The following is a 20,541-nucleotide window of genomic DNA, read 5'->3' as shown; positions in this document are numbered from 1 at the left end:
TCCCGATTACTTCCTTCCAGTCGTTGTTTCGCTGTTTCTTGCTGGTGAATTGTCCGAATTCCTTACCATTGAAGCATGAGAAACTTATCAATATTTGCCTTTACCATGAACATCTTATCGTTCAGTTGAAAACCAAATACGGCTTGCCACTTAACATCTCCACTTTTTGCTAGCTAGCCAAATCAGACGATTGAGCCTGGTGGTGGCGGTGAATTCATCGAAACCATGCTGAGCGCAAAAGTAGTACCTGTGATCTCAAGTCGCTCACGTACGTGATGATCCTTAGAAGAAAGAAGAAACTCCAGGGAGAACAAAGAGAAAACAAGAAGAGAACCCCCTAGGTAATCTTCTTCGACATTCAAATCCCATCACATTTGCTCAAACATAATATAACAGCATGTGCGTTTATTATTTTATCTCCACCCGAATAACCAATGAACTGGCTATAGCTCGCAAAGGCTTTGGATTAGCCAGACGCCGTTTTTTTGCCACTTTTCATTACTGTAAACGTGGCATATTTTAATCCGTTCGATAATCTATTCGGCACAAAACAAAGATTTGCAGTTGGCTACTCACCCAGTACTGTGATGGTACAGATAAATCGAGAGCATTGCCCGAATGCTAGAAGGTTTTAGTGCAGCTCATGACCTCCTGTTGTGTGAGTACGTAAAAGGTGAAATCCACTGAGAGCAGATTGCCAAAACAGCCAGCCGAGCAGTCAACATGGTTGATCTTCTCGCAAAGCAAATCATAATGCAGCAGTTTGAGCGCTCTAGCAAGGATCCGAAAGTAATCAGATTAAAGGGGAAAGGGAGATCACGATCTAAAACTAAATTTAAGAATATTAACAAAAATTTAATGAACAAAAATTTACAGACTCTCAGGTCACTCACTGAAAAACTGGGGTCTTGGTGAAGAATTCCGTGAGCACCAGAGCGAGGAAGCCAAGCATGGCAGTCCGCCCATTCCAGCGCTCCGCCATGGCTCTAAACGGGCCCAAAGATCGGCTATCGGGGCTCTCCCCCTTAAACATGGGAACCAGCGACGCGTAAGCAAAGAGCTGTGCCACCGCCAAGAAGTTAAACAAGCCGAAGTTGCCTGGCGTGTAGAGCTGCTCGGCCACCGTTTGTCCCGTCATTCTCTCCACTGCAAAGGCCCACAAGATTCCAACCATTGCCTGTATCAATGGAAAAATAAACTTAGAACAACGGACTCCACGGATCCTGAACTTTGGAGAAGGGAGGGACTTACCAGTCTGCCGTTGATCGTCTCTGGGCCAGCGCCATCGAATGCCATCAAGCTCGCGAATGATCGATCGCCCGTTTCTGGCCGTCTCTCGATCTCCGGCCTCGGCCACATTGCTCCGGACGATGGCACCGCTCCAAACACGGACCTCTTCTCCGCCTCGTTCTCGGCCTGGTTCTTGAGCACATCCTCTCGGGTGATCTCCTTCTTGGTCTGGTCCAGTACGCTGCTGATCCCATCGCCTCCGCCGGGGGTTCGTCGGCCATTGTCCGACGAAGCTCTCACTGGCAGGAAGGCCAAGGAGCGATTGGATCGAGACTTGGGAGCGGCCGCTCCTAGGGAGGATTTTGAGAGCGAGGAAGGGATTGCTGCAATGCCACTGCCTACCGCGAGTGCCATCTTGCTAGAAAAGCCTCAGGAGATTGAAAGATAGAAAAGGCGTTGTGTGAGCTTTGGTAGATGTCTAGAGCTATGCTGTGATACTTCCTCCATTATGGGACTCGTGAATTTATACTTGTAAATACGACACGTGGCTGAATCGGGCCCTATGTGTCGAATATGGAAATTCGCAATGTGTCGCGATGTTTGCGGTAATACGTATCCCTGGGAGGACCATCGGAGTATATTTCTTCTAACACATAAAATCGTGGGGGTATATTCTTTTAACGGCAAAACATTCTCATTGTTGAAAACTCAGACTGGCCTCTTGAGAAAGTAGTAGGTATTTGTTTCTTCTCTTTTAATGCTGTGTTCATACTTTCTCCGACAAACCAAGCCTCACTGCCAAGTCTTTGCTAACAGGCATGACCTGCAGCTCTTGGTGCTCTTGACATGTTCCCATGTCTTACTGAGTCCTGGGGCCTTGGAGACAACCAGGTATAGTAGTTTACAGTGTTGAAGCATGAGAAACTTACAATATTTACCTTTACCATGAACCCTTAAACTCATCATTCAGCTGAGGGCTTGCCACTTGACATTTCCACCTTTTGCTAGCTAGCAAAATCAGATGATTCAGCTGTGGTGAATTCATTGAAACCATGCTGAGGCGCAAAAATGTAGTATCTCAACTCACTCACATACATGGAGATTTTTAGAAGAAAGAAGAAAACTCTAGGGAAAACCAAAAAGAGAAGAAGTATCATCCATAGAAAGTCAGACACATGTGGCACTAGGGCGAGAGGAGATCCACTGAAATATTCCTGTGATTTGGGTGCCCAAAAGTGTGGATGATTTGCAATCCTATTTTAGGAGATTTAGCTAGGAGTAGAAAATATATGTTAAGTATAGTGAATAGTAGCCCTAAAATAGTAATATTGAATCTTGAGAAGTTAGGAATCATAATGTTCTTTTGAGAGGATTGAGAGATGAGAGATTTCTGGAGTAGGACAGCCTGCTATGGCCCCAAACAAAGCTGAGCAATAAAGAGTGTTTGAGTGGCTTGCAGTGGAAACATGATCATCCCCAACTCTCTAAGCACATTGCATCATCCTCTCTCACACTTTTGCAATGCAATAAAGAATTAGGGTTCTAAGCTAAATTGGTTAGTCTTTTTAGCTAGTAGCCTTGGATTTCTTAGCCTCCCCTATTGTAGCCACTTTCATGTTTTTTAGAGGGATTTGCCTAGGCAGGCCATATGGTAGATTTGGGATATTTTGCAAGACATATGGGTGAATGGGGATGGTTAGTGCCCTCATCAACATTTGCTATAATAACATGTGAATTCATTATTTTATCACCCCACTCAAATAATTGATGAATTGGCTTGTTTGCAAAGACTTTGAGCAAGAGGGGCTAGGGTTGATTAGCCTCCTAGATAACATGGATACCCACATGGCAAGAGAAAAAAATGATATGGTGGAGAGGGGTATACACAACAAAAATTGGTCATATGATCATATGTGTTATACTCACCCCCTTTTTAGAGATGTCAATGTTTTTATTGACTATTGACTAACAACTTTTTATTGAGCCTAGAGAAACTAACATTTATTATGTAGACAAGTTATTCCATATGGGGCAATTAGTTATCCACTCATACTGCAGTTCTATGGTGGATACCTTCGTTCATGGATACTCCACATAAGAAGAAAGACACACACATAAATGCCCAATATGTACAATTTTAAATTTAAGGGTATGAATATACTTTGCTCAAGGGTATATTATATTTTTAAATAGCTACTAATTAATGGGAATCGAACGCATGCTATTTGTTCCAATACCACATGTAGCGCACCTTATTTCTCTCCCCTTTAGCCAATTGCTTGATGAAAGAATCTTTAATGGCTATTTTATCCCCATTTATCCCCTAAAGTTCTAAGGATCCACAGTGACAGTATATTCAAATTTTATCCCATGATCATATACACTATATATTTGTATTGAGTTAACAAAGATCATGACAAAGTATGAGACACATTTATTTTTAGCCATACTATAAGTTTAAAAACATTCTTGATATCCTTGTATAGAGAGCAAAGGACACAACCAGCATGCCCTGATTCCATGGCAACCAAGAGCATTGCACCATGAAACTTACAACCTAGTAAAAGATATTGAACAAAGAGAACTTTGAATCGAGAGATTTTGCCATACTCAACAAAGGATGAGCAGTTCTCATAATTAACTTGGATGCATAACTCCATGTTTTTATTCTTGAAGATTTAATTTTGTTATAACAAGTAGTTTTGTTCATATTAGGTTTTTGAGTTCATGTTGAAGAATAAAGTGTATAGTGGATGGGCTGAAAAATATCAGAGAAAAACTAGAGGAGGAAATTGTTTTGAGGATTACAAAATTAGATTCCAAACCTGATGCTATTGTGGGAAAAACTTGTATAACTGATAGAAATGAAGTTATGGAAGTATATGTATCATTTTATATAACAAATGCAATTAGTTTTTGGTCTATTCGAGAAAAAAGCCTCATAAAACTTATTGATTATGCATTTTGTGAGATTGACAATAAACAGTAAGTATATGTTTGTTTTTTTTTTTTTCCATTAACTATTTATTCTTTGATAATTTCCAATGTTTTTACATGGAATGTGGGGTTTGAAAGCATATCCTTGACAAAGCTATTGCTATAAAGGAGTATAAAGGAGTGAGTGTAATTTTCATTTCTTTAAGAGTCTAGAATTTCAGATGAAAAAATATATGTATGATGGAATTCAAAAAAGTTCATGTTTGTGTCATTAAAATATTAATTGTGTTACATCCAATTTATTATAGGGAGAAAATTCTAGGAGGCATGGAATGAAAGAGTCCCTCATAAGAGAGATAAAAAATACTTAGAAGAGTGACTCACAAGGAAAGACTTATAAAATATAGTCTTGGCAAATTTGTATTCTCATTTGATATTGTCGCCATTAAGTTTTTAAAAATTTGTGTCGTTTGTTTTGGTGTAGTTGTAAAATCACTACATTCAAATATCATTTAGGATAAGGTTTACATGTTTTCTAGTAGTGGTGGCATACAACCTTCGAAAAATCAATATACTCCTTTTAAATCAAAATGGGCAATGTTGGTAAGTAAGAGTATGGTGTACAATATTCAACTTGATGATGTAGGATTTCCAAAGATTGTTTTGGATAGAAAAACTATTTTGGAAGTATTATATATAGAACTAGATGCTTTTATGAATGTGATTGATGTTGTTACATTGGTTGAATTGACAAATGTTATATGCAAGGCTTTTGGGGCTCTCATTAAGAAGAGGATAGTATATCTTAGTGATAAATCAGGAAGGAGCATTGATGTTTGTCTTTGGGACTTCAAAGTTGAAAACAAAGGGTAAACAATATATGAAAAGTTTGAAAGAGGAGAGAAACAATTCTTGTGTAAAAGATGGTAAAATATCAGAATACAATGGGAAGTCAATATCTATTATAGAAGCTTCAATAGTTTTATTTGATGCTAATCTAGGGATTGTAGCTTGATTACGTGTATGGTATTTAGTAATATTAGATTCCACTAGTTTCATCCATATCACTGGGTCATTAGGCTTTAATTTAACTGTTCACATAACAACAATATCAGAAATGATAGGACTTAATCTCAAGGTTATAGAGAGTTCAAATAGTTACTGAATTATTGCTAACATCAGAGATATTTGCATAAATAATTTTTCTTATCTAGTTTGTACAAAAGTTGTTAATGGTAGACAATATGGCAAAAAAGTCTTAAGTGCAAGTGAAGATGTTTGGTTGTGTAATTTATGTGATTCAAAGATTTAGAAGGTTGATCATAAGTATACATTGCATGTGTGTATCGAGAATATTGAAAATCAGTATGTTTAGGCAGTTACGTTTAGGAGGCTGCTTGAGAAATAACTAATTTACTAGCATGGCATTTATGCGTGATGAGAATTATGACATTTTTTTAGCATATTTGGATGCTGTGTGTTCAAAAATTTATATCCTCAAGGTTCGTTGTAAACGTGAAAGTTACCATGACTCTAAGAAGATGAAATTTTATATCATTGGCTTGGATTTGTGAGGTAGCTTCAATAGAATGATTCAACAATTGAGTAATTTTTGTCTTTTTTTAATTTTCTGTATTTTTAGATAAACAGGATTGCTATGCAAGAAGAGTTAGATTTTGTAGAAAAATTTTATATTGATTGTAGTAATGAATTGTAGTTCCATTATGAAATAAAGTTTTAGATATTAAGTAGGAAAACATCCAATACTGTTGATTGCTTGGATGAAGTGCAGTAAAGACAAACCATTATAATTCTCTATCTGAGCATCTAAGCTTTATTTACTTTTAGCCAGCCAGTATAAGGTAATGATATTGAATATTCTTCAAGCAAAATACCTAACAGTTGCTCACCAACGATTTTATAATAATGTTTTCTATGGTAGCTAATCAAAGTTTCAAATGCAATACTTAGGTGTTATATCCTCATTCACTTACATTAAACTTTTTTTATCAAACTCTTTGATCAAATAGGGGTGGTGACATTCTTTTGGATGACAGCTTCAGCACTAGTGCGATATTTTTTTAAATGACAGCTTCAGCATCAATAGCATCATATAATTGTTTAACGAGTTCAACAAAAGTGTTGTTCAAGGCAGTAGTGAGCAAGAGGATGAGCAAGGATGACTTTGGCAGCATATATATAGACAACACTATATAGTGTATGATTCTTGCATAATATGCACAAATCTATTACAAAACATGTTGTTAAGCTCTTTATTATTATTTAATGTGAGTAGTCCTTTTTTTAAAATGGCTTCACTTGAAAATCATATGCTTTGTAATCTAATTGTAGTGAAGAATTTGTATCAGCTCTTGGGCTTTGACCAACAGCAAAACTTTGGTTAACTATTGACGCCATTTTATTGACATTTTGATTAATGTATATGGTTTGTTTTATTTTTTTTATTTTTTGATTCTCCCACACTTTTATCCAGCTGAGGGAGTGTATTTAAATATCAATGACAAAACATTTGAAATGAAAAAGAGCCACTCATAGTGAGTTAATGGAAGAAAAGAAGAAAAAAGAAGAAAAAAAGAAAAAAAAAATGGAACTACCAAACAAACAATAGAACTGTTAGTAATTTGAGATTTTCTAAAACAACAAAGTATTGTCTTTCAAAGAAGAGAACCTTATAGAACTTCTTACACCTCAGACACAAAAAATAATATTAAAAAAGAGAATATTATACCAAAGAGTTATGAGTAACAAAGAACAAAAATTGATACCTTTGGTTTAGTGATGTGAGGAGGGTAGTAAAGATAATATCTCAAAGTTTAATCTCTACCAAATCACCATAAACTCTTCAAATTGGAAGAAATGGAAACAAATGAAACTAAATTTCTTCCTTTATATTTTCATGTATTTCCATCATACTTGTCAATTGGGTTAAATTGAAGCTAACAACCTTGCTCATGAGCTTCCTTTTTAATCCTTCCACCTCTGAAAGAAAGCTTTTTTACCATTTTTTTTTCCAGATTGTGAGTCTTCTTCCATAAAGCTTTTAAAACATATTTCACTGTTTGTGGGCAATCCCACAAGATCTTTTTTCCTGTCCTTTGTGAGATTTTTGTCTTTGTCCCTCTCACCAACCTACTCAATGATGCTGGCCATTGCCACTATGTACATGTGACTGTTCCCAAAATACTAGTGGAGAATTTTTGTGCAGCCTTGAGTGCATCTCGCTAGTGATGTTGCTACTGCTGCTGCTGCTGTGATTCCAACTTACCTGGAACATGAAATTGGTTCTTCTAGACAGCCATTAACATACTACCATTAAAAGTTGTGACACAAAAATATACCCTAACCAAAGAACTTATTTTAACTCTGGTAGCAAAAGATAAAAAGCACCATGATTTCCTGTATCCCAAAATAATCACTGGCTTTCTTTGAAAAAAATAGAGGTTCCACTCGTAATAATGAAGAAAGGAACAAACACAAAAGTATATTGGTACATGTAAGCGCTAGAATCATACGAATGTCTCCACTTGCAAGAAAGAAACTTATCATAAGTGAAGAATCAAGCCACCATGTTGTATCTGAAACAAAAGATTTGGGTACCAAATTAAGGAAAATGGTATTTTCAAGGGGCTAGCTCTCTTTGTTTCATTCCCAATGCTGCACAATGACAACATAAAACTCCTAACTATACATCTAAGACATCCTTCTAAAAATCCAAGGGTAACAAGATATCTATCCCCCAATGCCAATAGCACTTTTAAGTAAACAAGTATGATGGGCTTTCATACTTTGGAAATTTTCTACTATTTGCCCCTCTCTGCCACATCATCTTTTTTTCTTGCCACATAGGACTCTATATTGCAAATCAGAACAAATTTTAACAGGAGGTAGTAGATAAACACATGCTTCTGATGTTCTTGTCAATTTCCATTTACTGTAAACGTGGCATTTTTTATTACGTTCGATCTCTTAAAGCCATCTATTTTGCAGAAATCAAAGATTTACAGTTGGCTACTCCACTATCAACGCGCCCAGTGCTCGATCATGGTGATGGAAGTTTTTAGTGCGTTGTGTGAGTCCGAAAAAGGTGAAATCCACTGAGATTTCTAGCCCGCTGAGCAGATTGCCAGAACAGCCAGCCGAGCAGTCAACATCTCGCAAAGACAAATCATAATGCAGCAGTTTGAGCGCTTTAGCAAGAGTAATCAGATTGAGAGGGGAAGGGAGATCACGATCAAAGCACCATTACAGAACTATGTTTAAAAATATTAACAAAAATTTAATGAACAAAAATTTACAGACTCTCAGGTCACTCACATCATGTGAAAAACTGGGGTCTTGGTGAAGAATTCCGTGAGCACCAGAGCGAGGAAGCCAAGCATGGCAGTCCGCCCATTCCAGCGCTCCGCCATGGCTCTAAACGGGCCCAAGGATCGGCTATCGGGGCTCTCTCCCTTAAACATGGGAACCAGTGACGCGTATGCAAAGAGCTGTGCGACCGCCAAGAAGTTAAACAAGCCGAAGTTGCCTGGCGTGTAGAGCTGCTCGGCCACCGTCTGTCCCGTCATTCTCTCCACAGCAAATGCCCACAAGATTCCAACCATAGCCTGTATCAATGGAAAAATAAACTTAGAACAACGGACTCCACGGATCCTGAACTTTGGAGAAGGGAGGGACTTACCAGTCTGCCGTTGATCGTCTCTGGGCCAGCGCCATCGAATGCCATCAAGCTCGCAAATGATCGATCGCCCGTCTCTGGCCGCCTCTCAATCTCAGGCCTAGGCCACAATGCTCCGGACGATGGCACCGCTCCAAACACGGACTTCTTCTCCGACTCATTCTCGGCCTGGTTCTTGAGCACGTCCTCGCGGGTGATCTCCTTCTTGGTCTGGTCCAGAACGCTGCTGATCCCATCGCCTCCTCCAGGGGTTCGTCGGCCATTATCCGACGAAGCTCTCACTGGCAGGAAGGTCAAGGAGCGATTGGATCGAGACTTGTGAGCGGCCGCTCCTAGAGAGGATTTTGAGAGCGAGGAAGGGATTGCTGCAATGCTAGTGCCTACTGCGAGTGCCATCTTGCTAGAAAAGCCTCAGAAGATTGAAGGATCGCCAAGAAAATCGCTAGAAAATGCGTGTATGCTATGATATTTCCTCCACTACGGGACTCGAGAATTTATACTAGCAAATACGACACGTGGCAGAACCCGGCGCTATGTGTCGAATAAAGAAATCGCCAATGTGTCGCGATGTTTGCGGTAATACGTATCGCTGGGGAGTATATTTCTTTGAACAAGGATCCCGGGGGTCTATTCGTCTAACGGCAAAACGAATCTCATCGTTGAAATTCGACGGTAGATGTAAAGACAGCGTTAATTGCAAAGCAAAGTTTTTTTAATTTTTTGTGATTCGTGGCTTGCGTTGAGCGCCATAGCGAGATTCTCATCGATCGTGCTCGATCGTCCTCTTCTCTCCAGGGATGCGCAGTGGCATTGCGGCGGGTGATCTATGGTGCGCGGCAGCTGAATCTCTTCTGGCTTTGAACAGGTAGATTTTCCACTCTAGGGATCGATCCATGGCCCAAGATCGGCAGCGGGATGCCGCCGACGCATTTCCCCTTGGCAAGCGGCCACCGATCGGCCCCGAGGCGGTCGTGAATCCGTTCCAGGGGGAGTCTTTGGGTTTTAGTCCATCGGAGATTTTCAAGACGATCGTCATGCTTCCAATCTTTCTCCTCCGGCTGGCAATTCTCGCGGCGGCATTGATCTTGGCCTACTGCTCGGTGAGGTGCGCACTCATCGGCGTCGAAGATCCTCTTTACAAGCCATTCTCGCGCTGGAGAAGGATTCTCCTCTGGCCCCTGAGAATCTGTGCAAGGATCGCGATGTTCGCATTCGGTTACGTCTGGATTTCGATCAAAGGAACTCCGGCTCCTCGGGACGTGGCCCCCATCGTCGTCTCCAATCACGTATCTTTCTTGGATCCGGTCTACATATTTTTCTCACACATGCCAGTGATCTTGAGCGCCAAGGAGAATGCCAAGCTTCCAATCGTGGGTCTCTTTCTTACAGCGCTCCAGGTAAAGAACTTAAAGCTTTAAAGCGAAGAACTTCCATGAACTTTCATTTTTCGCAGATCATTCCAGTGGACAGAGCCATTCGCAGGTCGAGAAGGGACGCAGCAGCTCAAATCCGGCGACGCGCCATCGATAACAAGTGGCCTCACGTACTCATCTTTCCAGAAGGAACTACGACTAATGGAAAGGCCTTGATATCGTTCAAGACGGGGGCGTTCGCTCAAGGCCTGCCAATCCAGCCGATGTGCATACGATATCCTCACAAGTGCATCAGTCCGGCATGGGTGAATCGAAGCCTGCCGTATGTCATGTTTCGTTTGATGACGCAGCTCGTCAACTTCATGGAGGTAAGAGTTTTGCTTTGTTTCTTTCCTCAAACCTTTTGGAAGCGATTTACTTATCAGGTGCAATACCTTCCAGTGGTGGAACCCGGCCTCCGAGATCTCAAAGACCCTCGCCACTTCACCGAGACGGTGCGGCATATGATGGCTGCTTCGTTGGGCGTTCCATGCACGGAGCATACTTTCTTGGACATGAAACTGGCGGTCATGGCAAAGAAACTGCATCTGCCTCCGGGGCAGCTACCCGAGCTTTCTCGGATGGAAAAGCTGTTCCATATTGACTACGAGACTGCCGAAGCATATCTCAAGAAATTCAGCGCAATGGATACAACTCACAGGTACATGGTTTCGCATTTTACTAGAATTTTCCGCTGCTAACAGTTCTCTGACACTTCTACCAGCGGTCTTCTGCACATTGTGGATTTCCTCAAGGCGCTGGATCTTCCTCTTACACCATATACCATGCAAGTCTTCCAGATGTTCGACACTTCCGAGAAAAATTACGTCAACTTCAGAGAGGTATAGCTTCTCCATTTCATCCAATAGTACACTTTCTCCTTTTGTAGTTCATGGCAGGGTTGGCTTTCATCTCCACGCACACGGCTTTCTCTTCTACAATCGAAGCTGCATTTTATGCGTGCGACCAAGACAAGGATGGGTTTCTCTCCAGAAAAGAAGTTGAGCAGGCCTTGGTGCAGACGTTCCCAAGCTTGGGGGCCATCCAGGTGACCTATTTATCTTCTACGAGCCGAGTCTAATAGAATCCTTCGCAGATCGAGCATCTCTTTAACAGTCTGGACATGGATCACGATGGTGTTATCAGCTGGGCCGAGTTCAAGAAATTTCTTCAGATGAATCCAGAGTACCTGGCAGTTATCCTGGCTGCCTATCCCAATCTCTTGAAAGCTCCCGTGAACCAGCTTCCCGAGGTACAATGACTTGGAGGTTTCCATAGCCTCCTCTCATTTAGTACGGGCCAAAGGTTATCATGCAAAGGGCTGTGAATCTTGATGTCGTTGTAGAGAAAAATGGAATTGACAAATCATGCTAATGCATGCTGGAAGATTTAGTTTGCTATTCTGTGCAACTCTTGGTTTGCTTTGTATAATATAAAAATTCTAAATAATTGGAAAATGATAAAATAAGAATACTTGAGCCTCTAAATATCACGATAGTATACATGAGCCTAAATTCCTGTGGGCCTCTTTCCCAGCTGCAAACAAACTGACATCATACAACAATATTAGAATATAAGTTTTTAGATTAAGTTTAATACTTCACCATGGCTACAATTTAATATAAAGGTGTTATATGTGACTTAAAAAAATTCAATTAAAATTTTTTATTCAAAAGTTGTTATTTATTTTAAATTTTATTTAATACAACCTGGATGAGTATGTGTATTTGTTGCCCACCACACTTCCTTTAATGGACTAGATGAGTAAATTACAAGGTTACAATCATTTTGAACAGTAATAAATGTAAGAAGTTTACAATGTGAATTTACACAATATTTATTTATAGACCACATTTTTGTTTTTTTTTCTGTATATAGTACAAGATTAGCATCTCCTTGGAGTATAAGTTTACATAATCCCCAATAAATATTTACATTATCTGAAATCCATAAACGGTTTTTTCCAGAATATAATGCAATTTTACAATTTGATAATATATAAAGTATATTTTTCCCATTTGGTGACACTAAAAACTCATTAGTTAGTAAATGATCTCTTGGAAATTTAGCATATAATGTACTTTGAGTATTATCACAATTAATATATAAAGAATTTGGATTATCTTTTGATAAAGGTTTTATCAAATAGCTATTGTTCCACCATTCATCAATAACATATCTTAGTCTATAATTTCTAGATTTAATATCACACATGCTAGAGCATGCAGTAATTATTTCATTTTTATACATATTTTTTAAATATTGAATACCAGATTTAAGAGTATTACCACTAATTTTATCATTGAAAACATTACCTACTAAGCAATTTGGAGGATTTCCACCTAAACGTTCAAACAATATTAGAGCAGATCCTCTACCAAGATTCACAGATTCCCAATCCTCATAATTAGGGGGATAATCATAATTAGATCTATTAACTCTAGTTTCAATTCGTTGAATTCCATCAATAATATCTCTAACTTCATGATAAAGTAAAGTATTATTAATTCCCCAATTTATATTTGTATTATAACCCATATCTAAAACTATTATTGTATTGATTAAGATGAAAAACATTAAGTTAAATAAATTTACATCTTTATCCTTTATATATTTATATATATTTATTTATTTATTTATTTTAATGTGCTTCATTCCAAGAATATTGATGATAATAAAATATTTGAACTAATGCGGATTGGGTGGGTGACGGTTAGAAATAGTACAAATAGTACATGTGGCACGTGGAAGATTCATGCAGATACCTATATTCAACCAAGATACGATGGCGGGCTGCTAGCTCTGACCGGGCCATTGACCTCGAGTGACTTGAGTTGACTCTAACGCATAACAGCGTGTGCGTTTAATTTTATGGTGCCAAGAATATTTAACGTGGTTCTGATTTTTGCCACTTTTCATTTACTGTAAACGTGGCATTCTTTAATCTGTTCGCTCTCTTATAGCCATACAATGCGGCTGAGCCAAGACCTGGAACTCATTGTATCAGACCCCCTCGATGACTACTCCATGAACACAGCAGTGATCGCTGGATAGAGGACAGGTCCGGAGTGGCCACCAAATACGACATATACCTAGCCACGGTGCCGCTTCGACTTTCCAGTGCTGCACCATGGGTCTGCACCACCCGGGCTCGCTACCGTTGCCATAGGCTCGAGGTGGAAAGGGGGCGTCACTGTAGACTGCGCATCCCATGGGAGAAACAGCTATGCAAATAGTGTACCCTGGGACAAGTGGAGGATGTCTTCCACGTCCTCTACCAATGCCCTTGTTTCCAGCAACTAGACTGCACTTCCCTGGCACGAGCAGGATCATGTCTCCCTGCTCCGGGATTGTTGCCACTTGCAACAGATGGCCTGGTTTCTGCAGGAATGGAGCAGGAATGAAGAAGGAAGGGAAGGAAGGTGGAGCATTGGCAGCCGGTCTAGAGCAGCCAGGGAGCTGGGAGAGCCAGAGAATCTGCAGAGCTGCTGCGCAGAGCATCAACGAGGCAGTGGGCAGTAGTCTTGCTGCATGAGGGAAGCTGGGAACGAGATGGACAAGGTCCGAGAGAGAGTCAGCCTAGTGGGGACAGCTGGCTCTTAATCCGTTGCAATAAATGGATCAACCATCCTGTTAAGCGGTACAAACTCTTGCCCATATACAGCCCCAAAAGCCACCAAAACATAAGTGAATGTAAAGACACTCTACAAACACACCACCAACGCTGTTAGCTACTGATGTCGCTGGAGCCATTGAAGTTGCCCTCGCAGATGAAGACACACACAGCACTCAACTGCAAATTCCTTCAAGTCCTCCAGCTCCTCAGCTCCCTGCAACGTCTCATAGACGTATGGCTTGCAATCGTCACATAGCCTTAGACTGCTGACACCGTCACATCCAGCAGTCAAGCGCCTATCCAGCCACCCACAATTGCTTCACACCAGCCCAACAAGAGAGGATCCAGGTGAATTTCCAAGAAGGAATCTGAAGACGTGAACTCTGCATCCATAGGGAATACAGTTTCAATGACTTGGATCCCACCCCAACCAACTGCAACCCAGTCGTAGAATCACCCTCTGCCACCTCAACAAAACTGCCACAGTGAAGCACCAAATACAGTACTGCAACAAGCCGACGTGCCACCACTCCTCTGCCATTTCTCTTCAACGATTGTGAGTGGCGAACTTCTCCACTGCCCAGCCGGTTATAATAACTGTTAGTCAGCACGAGGTCAAAGATTTCCATCGCAAAAAACAAAATAAATCGGGCTAAGATAATAGTGCATTGCTCTCCTCTCGATCACATTCCTTGCCACATTAGATGCAAGGATATGAGATGGATATGTGGACGTTCCTCCTATAAACCAAGGTAATTACTGTGCTCCCAGTTCCTTCCCAATCTCGTTTGATGGTACGTATGGTTCGCACCATCATGCTGCCCCACTTGGACTGCACCTCTAAAAACCCCTACACCTTTCCCCACAACCAAACCAGTCCAACTGACACACTTCTTCATATCACCAAGTCCTTGCTGCCCATGAGTTCCCACTATACCCCATGCCTTCTCCAGCTACCCTCTATCTCTTTTTTGCCTAATTGCCCCCTTAGGGTGTAAGGGATATTTGCAATGAATCCTTGTGTCCACTACAAGAGATGGATCTTTTACAAATTGAGTTTGCAGGATAAAAAACCAGTTTTACTATTTGCCTAGTGGAAAGTAAAAAACAAAACAGAAAAGACCTTAAAATAAGTTATTGGACATACTTTAAAGGTTGGGGACTTAGTTGATAAATATATGGGATGAAAGTACATTAATCATTTAGGAGGTTGAAAGATGTAAAAACTATATAATCAAATTAAATCATAAATGCATGTAAAACCATAGGAAAAACTATATAACTATTTTTATAAACTATATGGAATAATTTGCTATGCATTGCCATGAAGCAATTCTTGGTTTGCTTAATAATAGTGTTGTTCCTACTTTTAATCTAATTGATCAAATAAAGCTTACAATTATAAGCATGTTTGTAATTTATAAACATAAGATTAATCTTATTGCATATCAACCATTTAGAATAAAAAAGAATATACTAGAGAGGGTTTAAGAAAGTTTATAAATTATAAATACAAGATTAATCTAAATGAATAACAACCATTAGATGGTAGAATATCCTAGAATATCCAAGGTTATTCTAGGTATATCCACTACCATCCCAGTCCCCCTATGAGTTTGCTTAAGCAAACCAAAAATATATTTTGACATTTATATTTAAGTATATAATTAACATATCTTAAACACATATATATACAAAATCCTAGACATTCTACCATATGAAAAATTATATACAATATTTGATGGAAAAACAGAGTAACATCTTTCTTAAAACCATAGAAGACACTATACTAAAAAGTATTTGTCACACTAATATTTAAATTGTATAAAATATATATCTAAAAACTTTTATAAAAACCATTAGAAAATTATTTTGGACCCTATATTATAAAACTATATACCAAAGTAAATGATGTAATTTTGTCCTATATAGTTTTCTGATATTTGAAGTCCTATTATCTCATCAAGTGTTTTATATAGTTAATTTTTGAACAACTACATCAATGGGCTTGCTATTCAAACTAAGTGAGAAATTTGTAATTCTATAATAAAACTCACTTTAATCATTAGTGAATTAATCTGCTGTGGCTGGAAGCACACCCAAGAACATGGAGCACAAAATTAGCAATAGTTCAAAAATAGATTCAACAACTCAATTGAACACTTCCTCAATTTCATATTGGTCAAAATCTCCCCACATGAAGATCTTTAGACCCTATTCAATGAGACTTGTTTTAGCCAAAAAAATATTTTAAAAAAAATATAAAAATTGTACCTTGTTCCTAACCCACAAAAATTGAATCTTAGCTAACCTCAGTTGTTTCGATCCAATAGAGCCCTGTAGCATAGATTCCTTTACAATTGCTAGAAATTCTCAAAAGTGTCTTGTTTTAAGTGGCCAATCATGAGCTATAAACAAAACTCTTCAAATCACATTAGAAACAAAGCACTCACAATCTCATCAATGCTCACTCAAGAACATTCCAAGAACACTTTTAGACACTTTTAATCATTGTAAAGAAAGGGTGAAGCCCAGCCTAACCCTCTTTGTCAATGTCCTCCTCCTTTTATCTCTTACTCCCAATTAAATCTCCCTAAATTGGATTGAATTCCAAAAGAATATCATGATTAACCTCCTCTCTTTACCCGTGTGTAAAGAATTGCATCTGATTAAGATTAATTAATATATAATTTTGATAATTTAAAGGCAATAAGGATATCTTAATTGTTATTCCACACAAAATAGTTGTCATTGTGAGTTTTGTGCATGGAACCATCCCTCATTGTTATCTTACTATCACCATAGTTAAACTGCAAACAATCACGCCAACTATCCTCAAGAGCTTGACAAATATCATCTTCTATATAATCATAGATTCTAAATGGTGAGGATCATAAAAAATGCTCCTGGTCTTGCAATATAAATACTAGTAGCCCGTGCATTACCAAACACTCCCCAAATGTCCTAAAAGCAATCATAGAAAGTCTCATAATTGTTATATATATATATATATATATATATATAGTTTCATCACATTCTTTAATCACCTCACTAGAGTATGTAAGTGATGGTCTAAATGAGCTAAAGAGTAAAGCTGCTAATAAAATGAAAAGCATTGAGATTTGCTCAAGTTGAACTTATCCTTCCATCAATATATTTCAAGTTTGCAACTTGTTTTAGTTTAAAACTAAGTCAATTTGGTATCTTGAAAAATGAGCAATAAAACAGATAGTGATTGGTTTTTCCTCCAAAGGTTGCATTGGAATGTCAACCCCCTATTAAAGAATTATCAAAGCTTTGTTTTACTTTATTTGCCACAATATAGAAAGGTGGATTTTTTCAAAAACTTTGTTGGATCATTTATCCTTTTAGTCAAGCAACTTTTGGACATCCTTTAAATTAATCTTGGGTTGGGATTGTTAGCTAACCCATATTTTTTTGGCATTTTGAGAAGTGCTAAGAGACTTGCAAGTGCTATCCCAGGGCAAAATCAATGTCTCAATAGGAATAGCTTTTTCATTCTTCCATGGTTTGGTACAAGTGTACAATTGATACAATAACATTTCAAGCTTTGGAAATAATGACAGATTTTCAATTTCAAGGTACCATATTGACTTTAGTTCAAATGAAAACAAGCCACAAAGTTGACATTATTTAAAAGTGCAGAGTCAATATTTGAGGGCTAGATAGATATCCTAAATGCTTCTTCTCTTTGTTTTTTTACTTTTTTACTCATTCATTCAAACTATCACTTACTTACTCTAACAAGGCAATCAAAGAATGCCATAAGAGTTTTAAAATGCTCAATGAATCTGCCATTGCTCTTGGAAAGTATGGGACAAATTTGCTAATAATAGGTATAAGCCTAGTGTTTATACCTCAAACAGTGGTAGTCCTCACAATTTCTTGATTCCATGATAAAAAAAAAGCTGATTTTGCACAAGCTCTTGACAATAGCTAAAACAATTGTTTGCAAAATAATTATGCTTACAATATGATAACACTAAGAGATGGCTTTTGCGAGAGTTGTTTTACATTTGATCAGCAATTAAGTTATCCTTGTTGCTCAAACACAAACTTTCAAGCAATAACTTCTTCAATGGCCTCAATGCTAATGTAATTGATGACATCTATACTAGATTCTCTAATCCTTATGGCCATCACGTTGAACCAGCTATCATGAGTGGTTTTCTTCCATGGTGTCATTCCAACATAAGAATGTCCAAGTAGACATACACTACCTTCGAGCCAGTGCTTGCATAAGGGAGTTACCAGCTCCTACCCAGAGGCAGTGATGTGGATCTATGGTACCCCATAGATCTAATATTTGTGAATTGTCTTTCTAATGGTGGCTTTAAGGGGCTTAACATGATCCAAAATTCCAACACAATTTACTAGCCATCAACCCACAAACAGCTTATTGATATTGCTATCTTGGGACACCACCATCACAAAATCCTGGCATGCTATCAAACAGAACAACATCACTTGCACTCAAAAGTTGGTAATTGGGAAGGATGTAAACTACCCTAGGAGGATATGATTTGTTACTTATGTGCATTGAAACTGTCCTACACTTCACTCTACACTACACTACATACAAACAACAATGGGACAAAAAACCACTTTTCAATTTTGAGCTGCCCTTCCCTCTCTTCTTCTAGTAATGGCAACACTAATGACTTTGTGAGTACCTCACTGCCACCACAAACCTTTGTGATGAACTACTTGCCATCTTTGAACCTACATGTCTAACTTCGCACCAGCAGTAAATAGGATGGTATGATGCCCTTTGTGGGTCCTCATGACTTGAAATGGTTGTTATCATACTTCTTTATTTAAAAGTGCTATTGGCATCGGGGGATAGATATTCTCTTACCCTTCAATTTGTGAAATTCAAGGTTTAGATGTATCTCTTAGAAATGGTTATGGTTATTCATATCTGAGAGTTTTATGTTTGCAAAATTATAGTGGCATGATTCTTGCTTTTTGTGGATTGGCATGATAATTTGTAATCAATTGGACAAGTGCTCTCTCTCTCTCTCTCTCTCTCTCAATTTTTATTAGGTTTTTATGGTCCTGCCCTTTTGTTGTGATCTACTATCTAGATTACATATATAGAAATATACTCCAGTGAAAGGCTTTTCCCGTTTGTCGTTTGAGGACAAAGTCGACAGTGACACCAATGAAATAGCTCTGGTATGGTTTGGCAAGTTTGGTCAAGTGCACTAATGTATGAGAGTTTGCAGGTGAACTGAAGAAAAAAAAGGGGGCATTATAAAACATCAACTTTTTGGGATGAAATTCTAAGTGAGCTTCAATCATTGAGAGATGAAGAGGTAATAAACTTGCCTCCATGATGCTATGAGATGCTATGATAGATGTGTGCCATTATAGCGCAGGTAAAGTGGCAAAAAAAGGCTGCAGACTTGAGAAAGGATCTGTCGATGGTAGAAAATGAGGCCTTGGCATGACTTTTGTTTAGTAGTGAATTTTGGATTACTTGGTTGTCACGCGCTTATGGTTGTCAAGCAGCTCAAAGAGAAAAGGACTTGGAGTGGTGCTTACGATCCCTTACAGAGGCCAAGTATGTGGTTTTCAAAATTCCTTCAACTTTGCATTCTAATTTCTCTCCTATACCAGGTAGAAGCTAATTATCATTGGAGGAGCAAGTAAAACTGCACAGAAAAATCAGCTTATGGAGAGCTTGGGTCACATAGTGAAGATGAGCAAGATTGGAGTGAAACACTTGCTAATGGAACCATAATAGCGTCAGAGAAAGTATCCTAGTTGGGGAGGAATAAGCAGCAGCTTTGGTGTGTTCTGGACAAGTCTACCTTTATAGTGCTGGCAGTGGGGTACATCCTCCTCCTCCTTCAGCAAACAGACACACATTCATTCAGGTACTACACTTTCCCTTTCCCTTTTTCACTATGCTATTGCAAAATCGAAATAACAAGAGCTCAACTCAATTGCTCAGAGCTTAATTGATGGACTAAACTTCCTCAAAATCAACCAATTGCTTTTAACTTCCAATATCAGACTTAAAGGTTGCTCCTTTCTCAAGAACCTTATTTATCCAAGGCAATTACATTCACTGATCCCAGCCACCATTAATCAAGACAAATCAAATAATTTATAGTGGTTGCAAGAATCATTCATTCATTAAATGTTTATGGGGTTTTATAGCACTCACCAAGAAGCACGAAACTTATGGATTACAATATACCCCTCTTGAGCCATTCGTTTGCTAAACTCCTCTAGTTCTTCCACCTTTGGATCTATTTGCCACTCCTCTTGTCACATCCTTCCTTGACATGATCCTCTTCTATTTGTTGATGAAATCAAATCTCAATTTTATTCAACCTGATAAATGTGGGATAAAGCTAGATCATAGTAATACAAGATGAATAAACTTTAAGCAATAGCTTCACCGCCAATGTACTTGATCACCATAATCATATCCAAATGAAATTCCCCAATCCTTGTGGCGAACTGGCTATTAAACATAGCGTGTGTCCATCTTCTGATTTCAGCAAAAGAAAGGTCCCAATTGACATACAAGGCCCACTAACCCTTGCTCAAGTTAACAAGCTCCCTTAGAGGCAATGACATGGTACACATGCCATGCCGTCATGGTGAGGCCATCA

At 38.7% G+C, this 20,541-nt stretch overlaps 3 protein-coding genes across 3 annotated transcripts; 1 reads left to right on the top strand and 2 right to left on the bottom strand.

Annotated features, from left to right (window-relative positions):
* Positions 1 to 889: 889 nt before the first annotated feature.
* LOC112346344 (early light-induced protein, chloroplastic-like) lies at positions 890 to 1,703 on the bottom strand. The gene is made up of 2 exons (XM_024675088.1): positions 1,252 to 1,703; positions 890 to 1,177 (listed from the first exon to the last, which is right to left on the bottom strand). Exons 1-2 carry the CDS (start codon positions 1,642 to 1,644, stop codon positions 890 to 892), a joined length of 681 nt encoding a protein of 226 aa, XP_024530856.1. The 5' UTR covers positions 1,645 to 1,703.
* Positions 1,704 to 8,443: 6,740 nt separating this feature from the next.
* LOC9632488 (early light-induced protein, chloroplastic) lies at positions 8,444 to 9,311 on the bottom strand. The gene is made up of 2 exons (XM_024675447.1): positions 8,867 to 9,311; positions 8,444 to 8,792 (listed from the first exon to the last, which is right to left on the bottom strand). Exons 1-2 carry the CDS (start codon positions 9,257 to 9,259, stop codon positions 8,499 to 8,501), a joined length of 687 nt encoding a protein of 228 aa, XP_024531215.1. The 5' UTR covers positions 9,260 to 9,311; the 3' UTR covers positions 8,444 to 8,498.
* Positions 9,312 to 9,575: 264 nt separating this feature from the next.
* On the top strand, positions 9,576 to 11,762 carry LOC9631782 (lysophospholipid acyltransferase LPEAT2). Its single transcript, XM_024675456.1, has 6 exons — positions 9,576 to 10,260; positions 10,317 to 10,604; positions 10,662 to 10,936; positions 11,000 to 11,117; positions 11,165 to 11,323; positions 11,372 to 11,762. Exons 1-6 carry the CDS (start codon positions 9,757 to 9,759, stop codon positions 11,534 to 11,536), a joined length of 1,509 nt encoding a protein of 502 aa, XP_024531224.1. The 5' UTR covers positions 9,576 to 9,756; the 3' UTR covers positions 11,537 to 11,762.
* Positions 11,763 to 20,541: the final 8,779 nt, after the last annotated feature.

Source organism: Selaginella moellendorffii, unplaced genomic scaffold (assembly GCF_000143415.4).
Source record: "Selaginella moellendorffii unplaced genomic scaffold, v1.0 SELMOscaffold_14, whole genome shotgun sequence".
NCBI lineage: Eukaryota > Viridiplantae > Streptophyta > Lycopodiopsida > Selaginellales > Selaginellaceae > Selaginella > Selaginella moellendorffii.
This window is presented reverse-complemented; position numbering and strand designations above follow the sequence as displayed.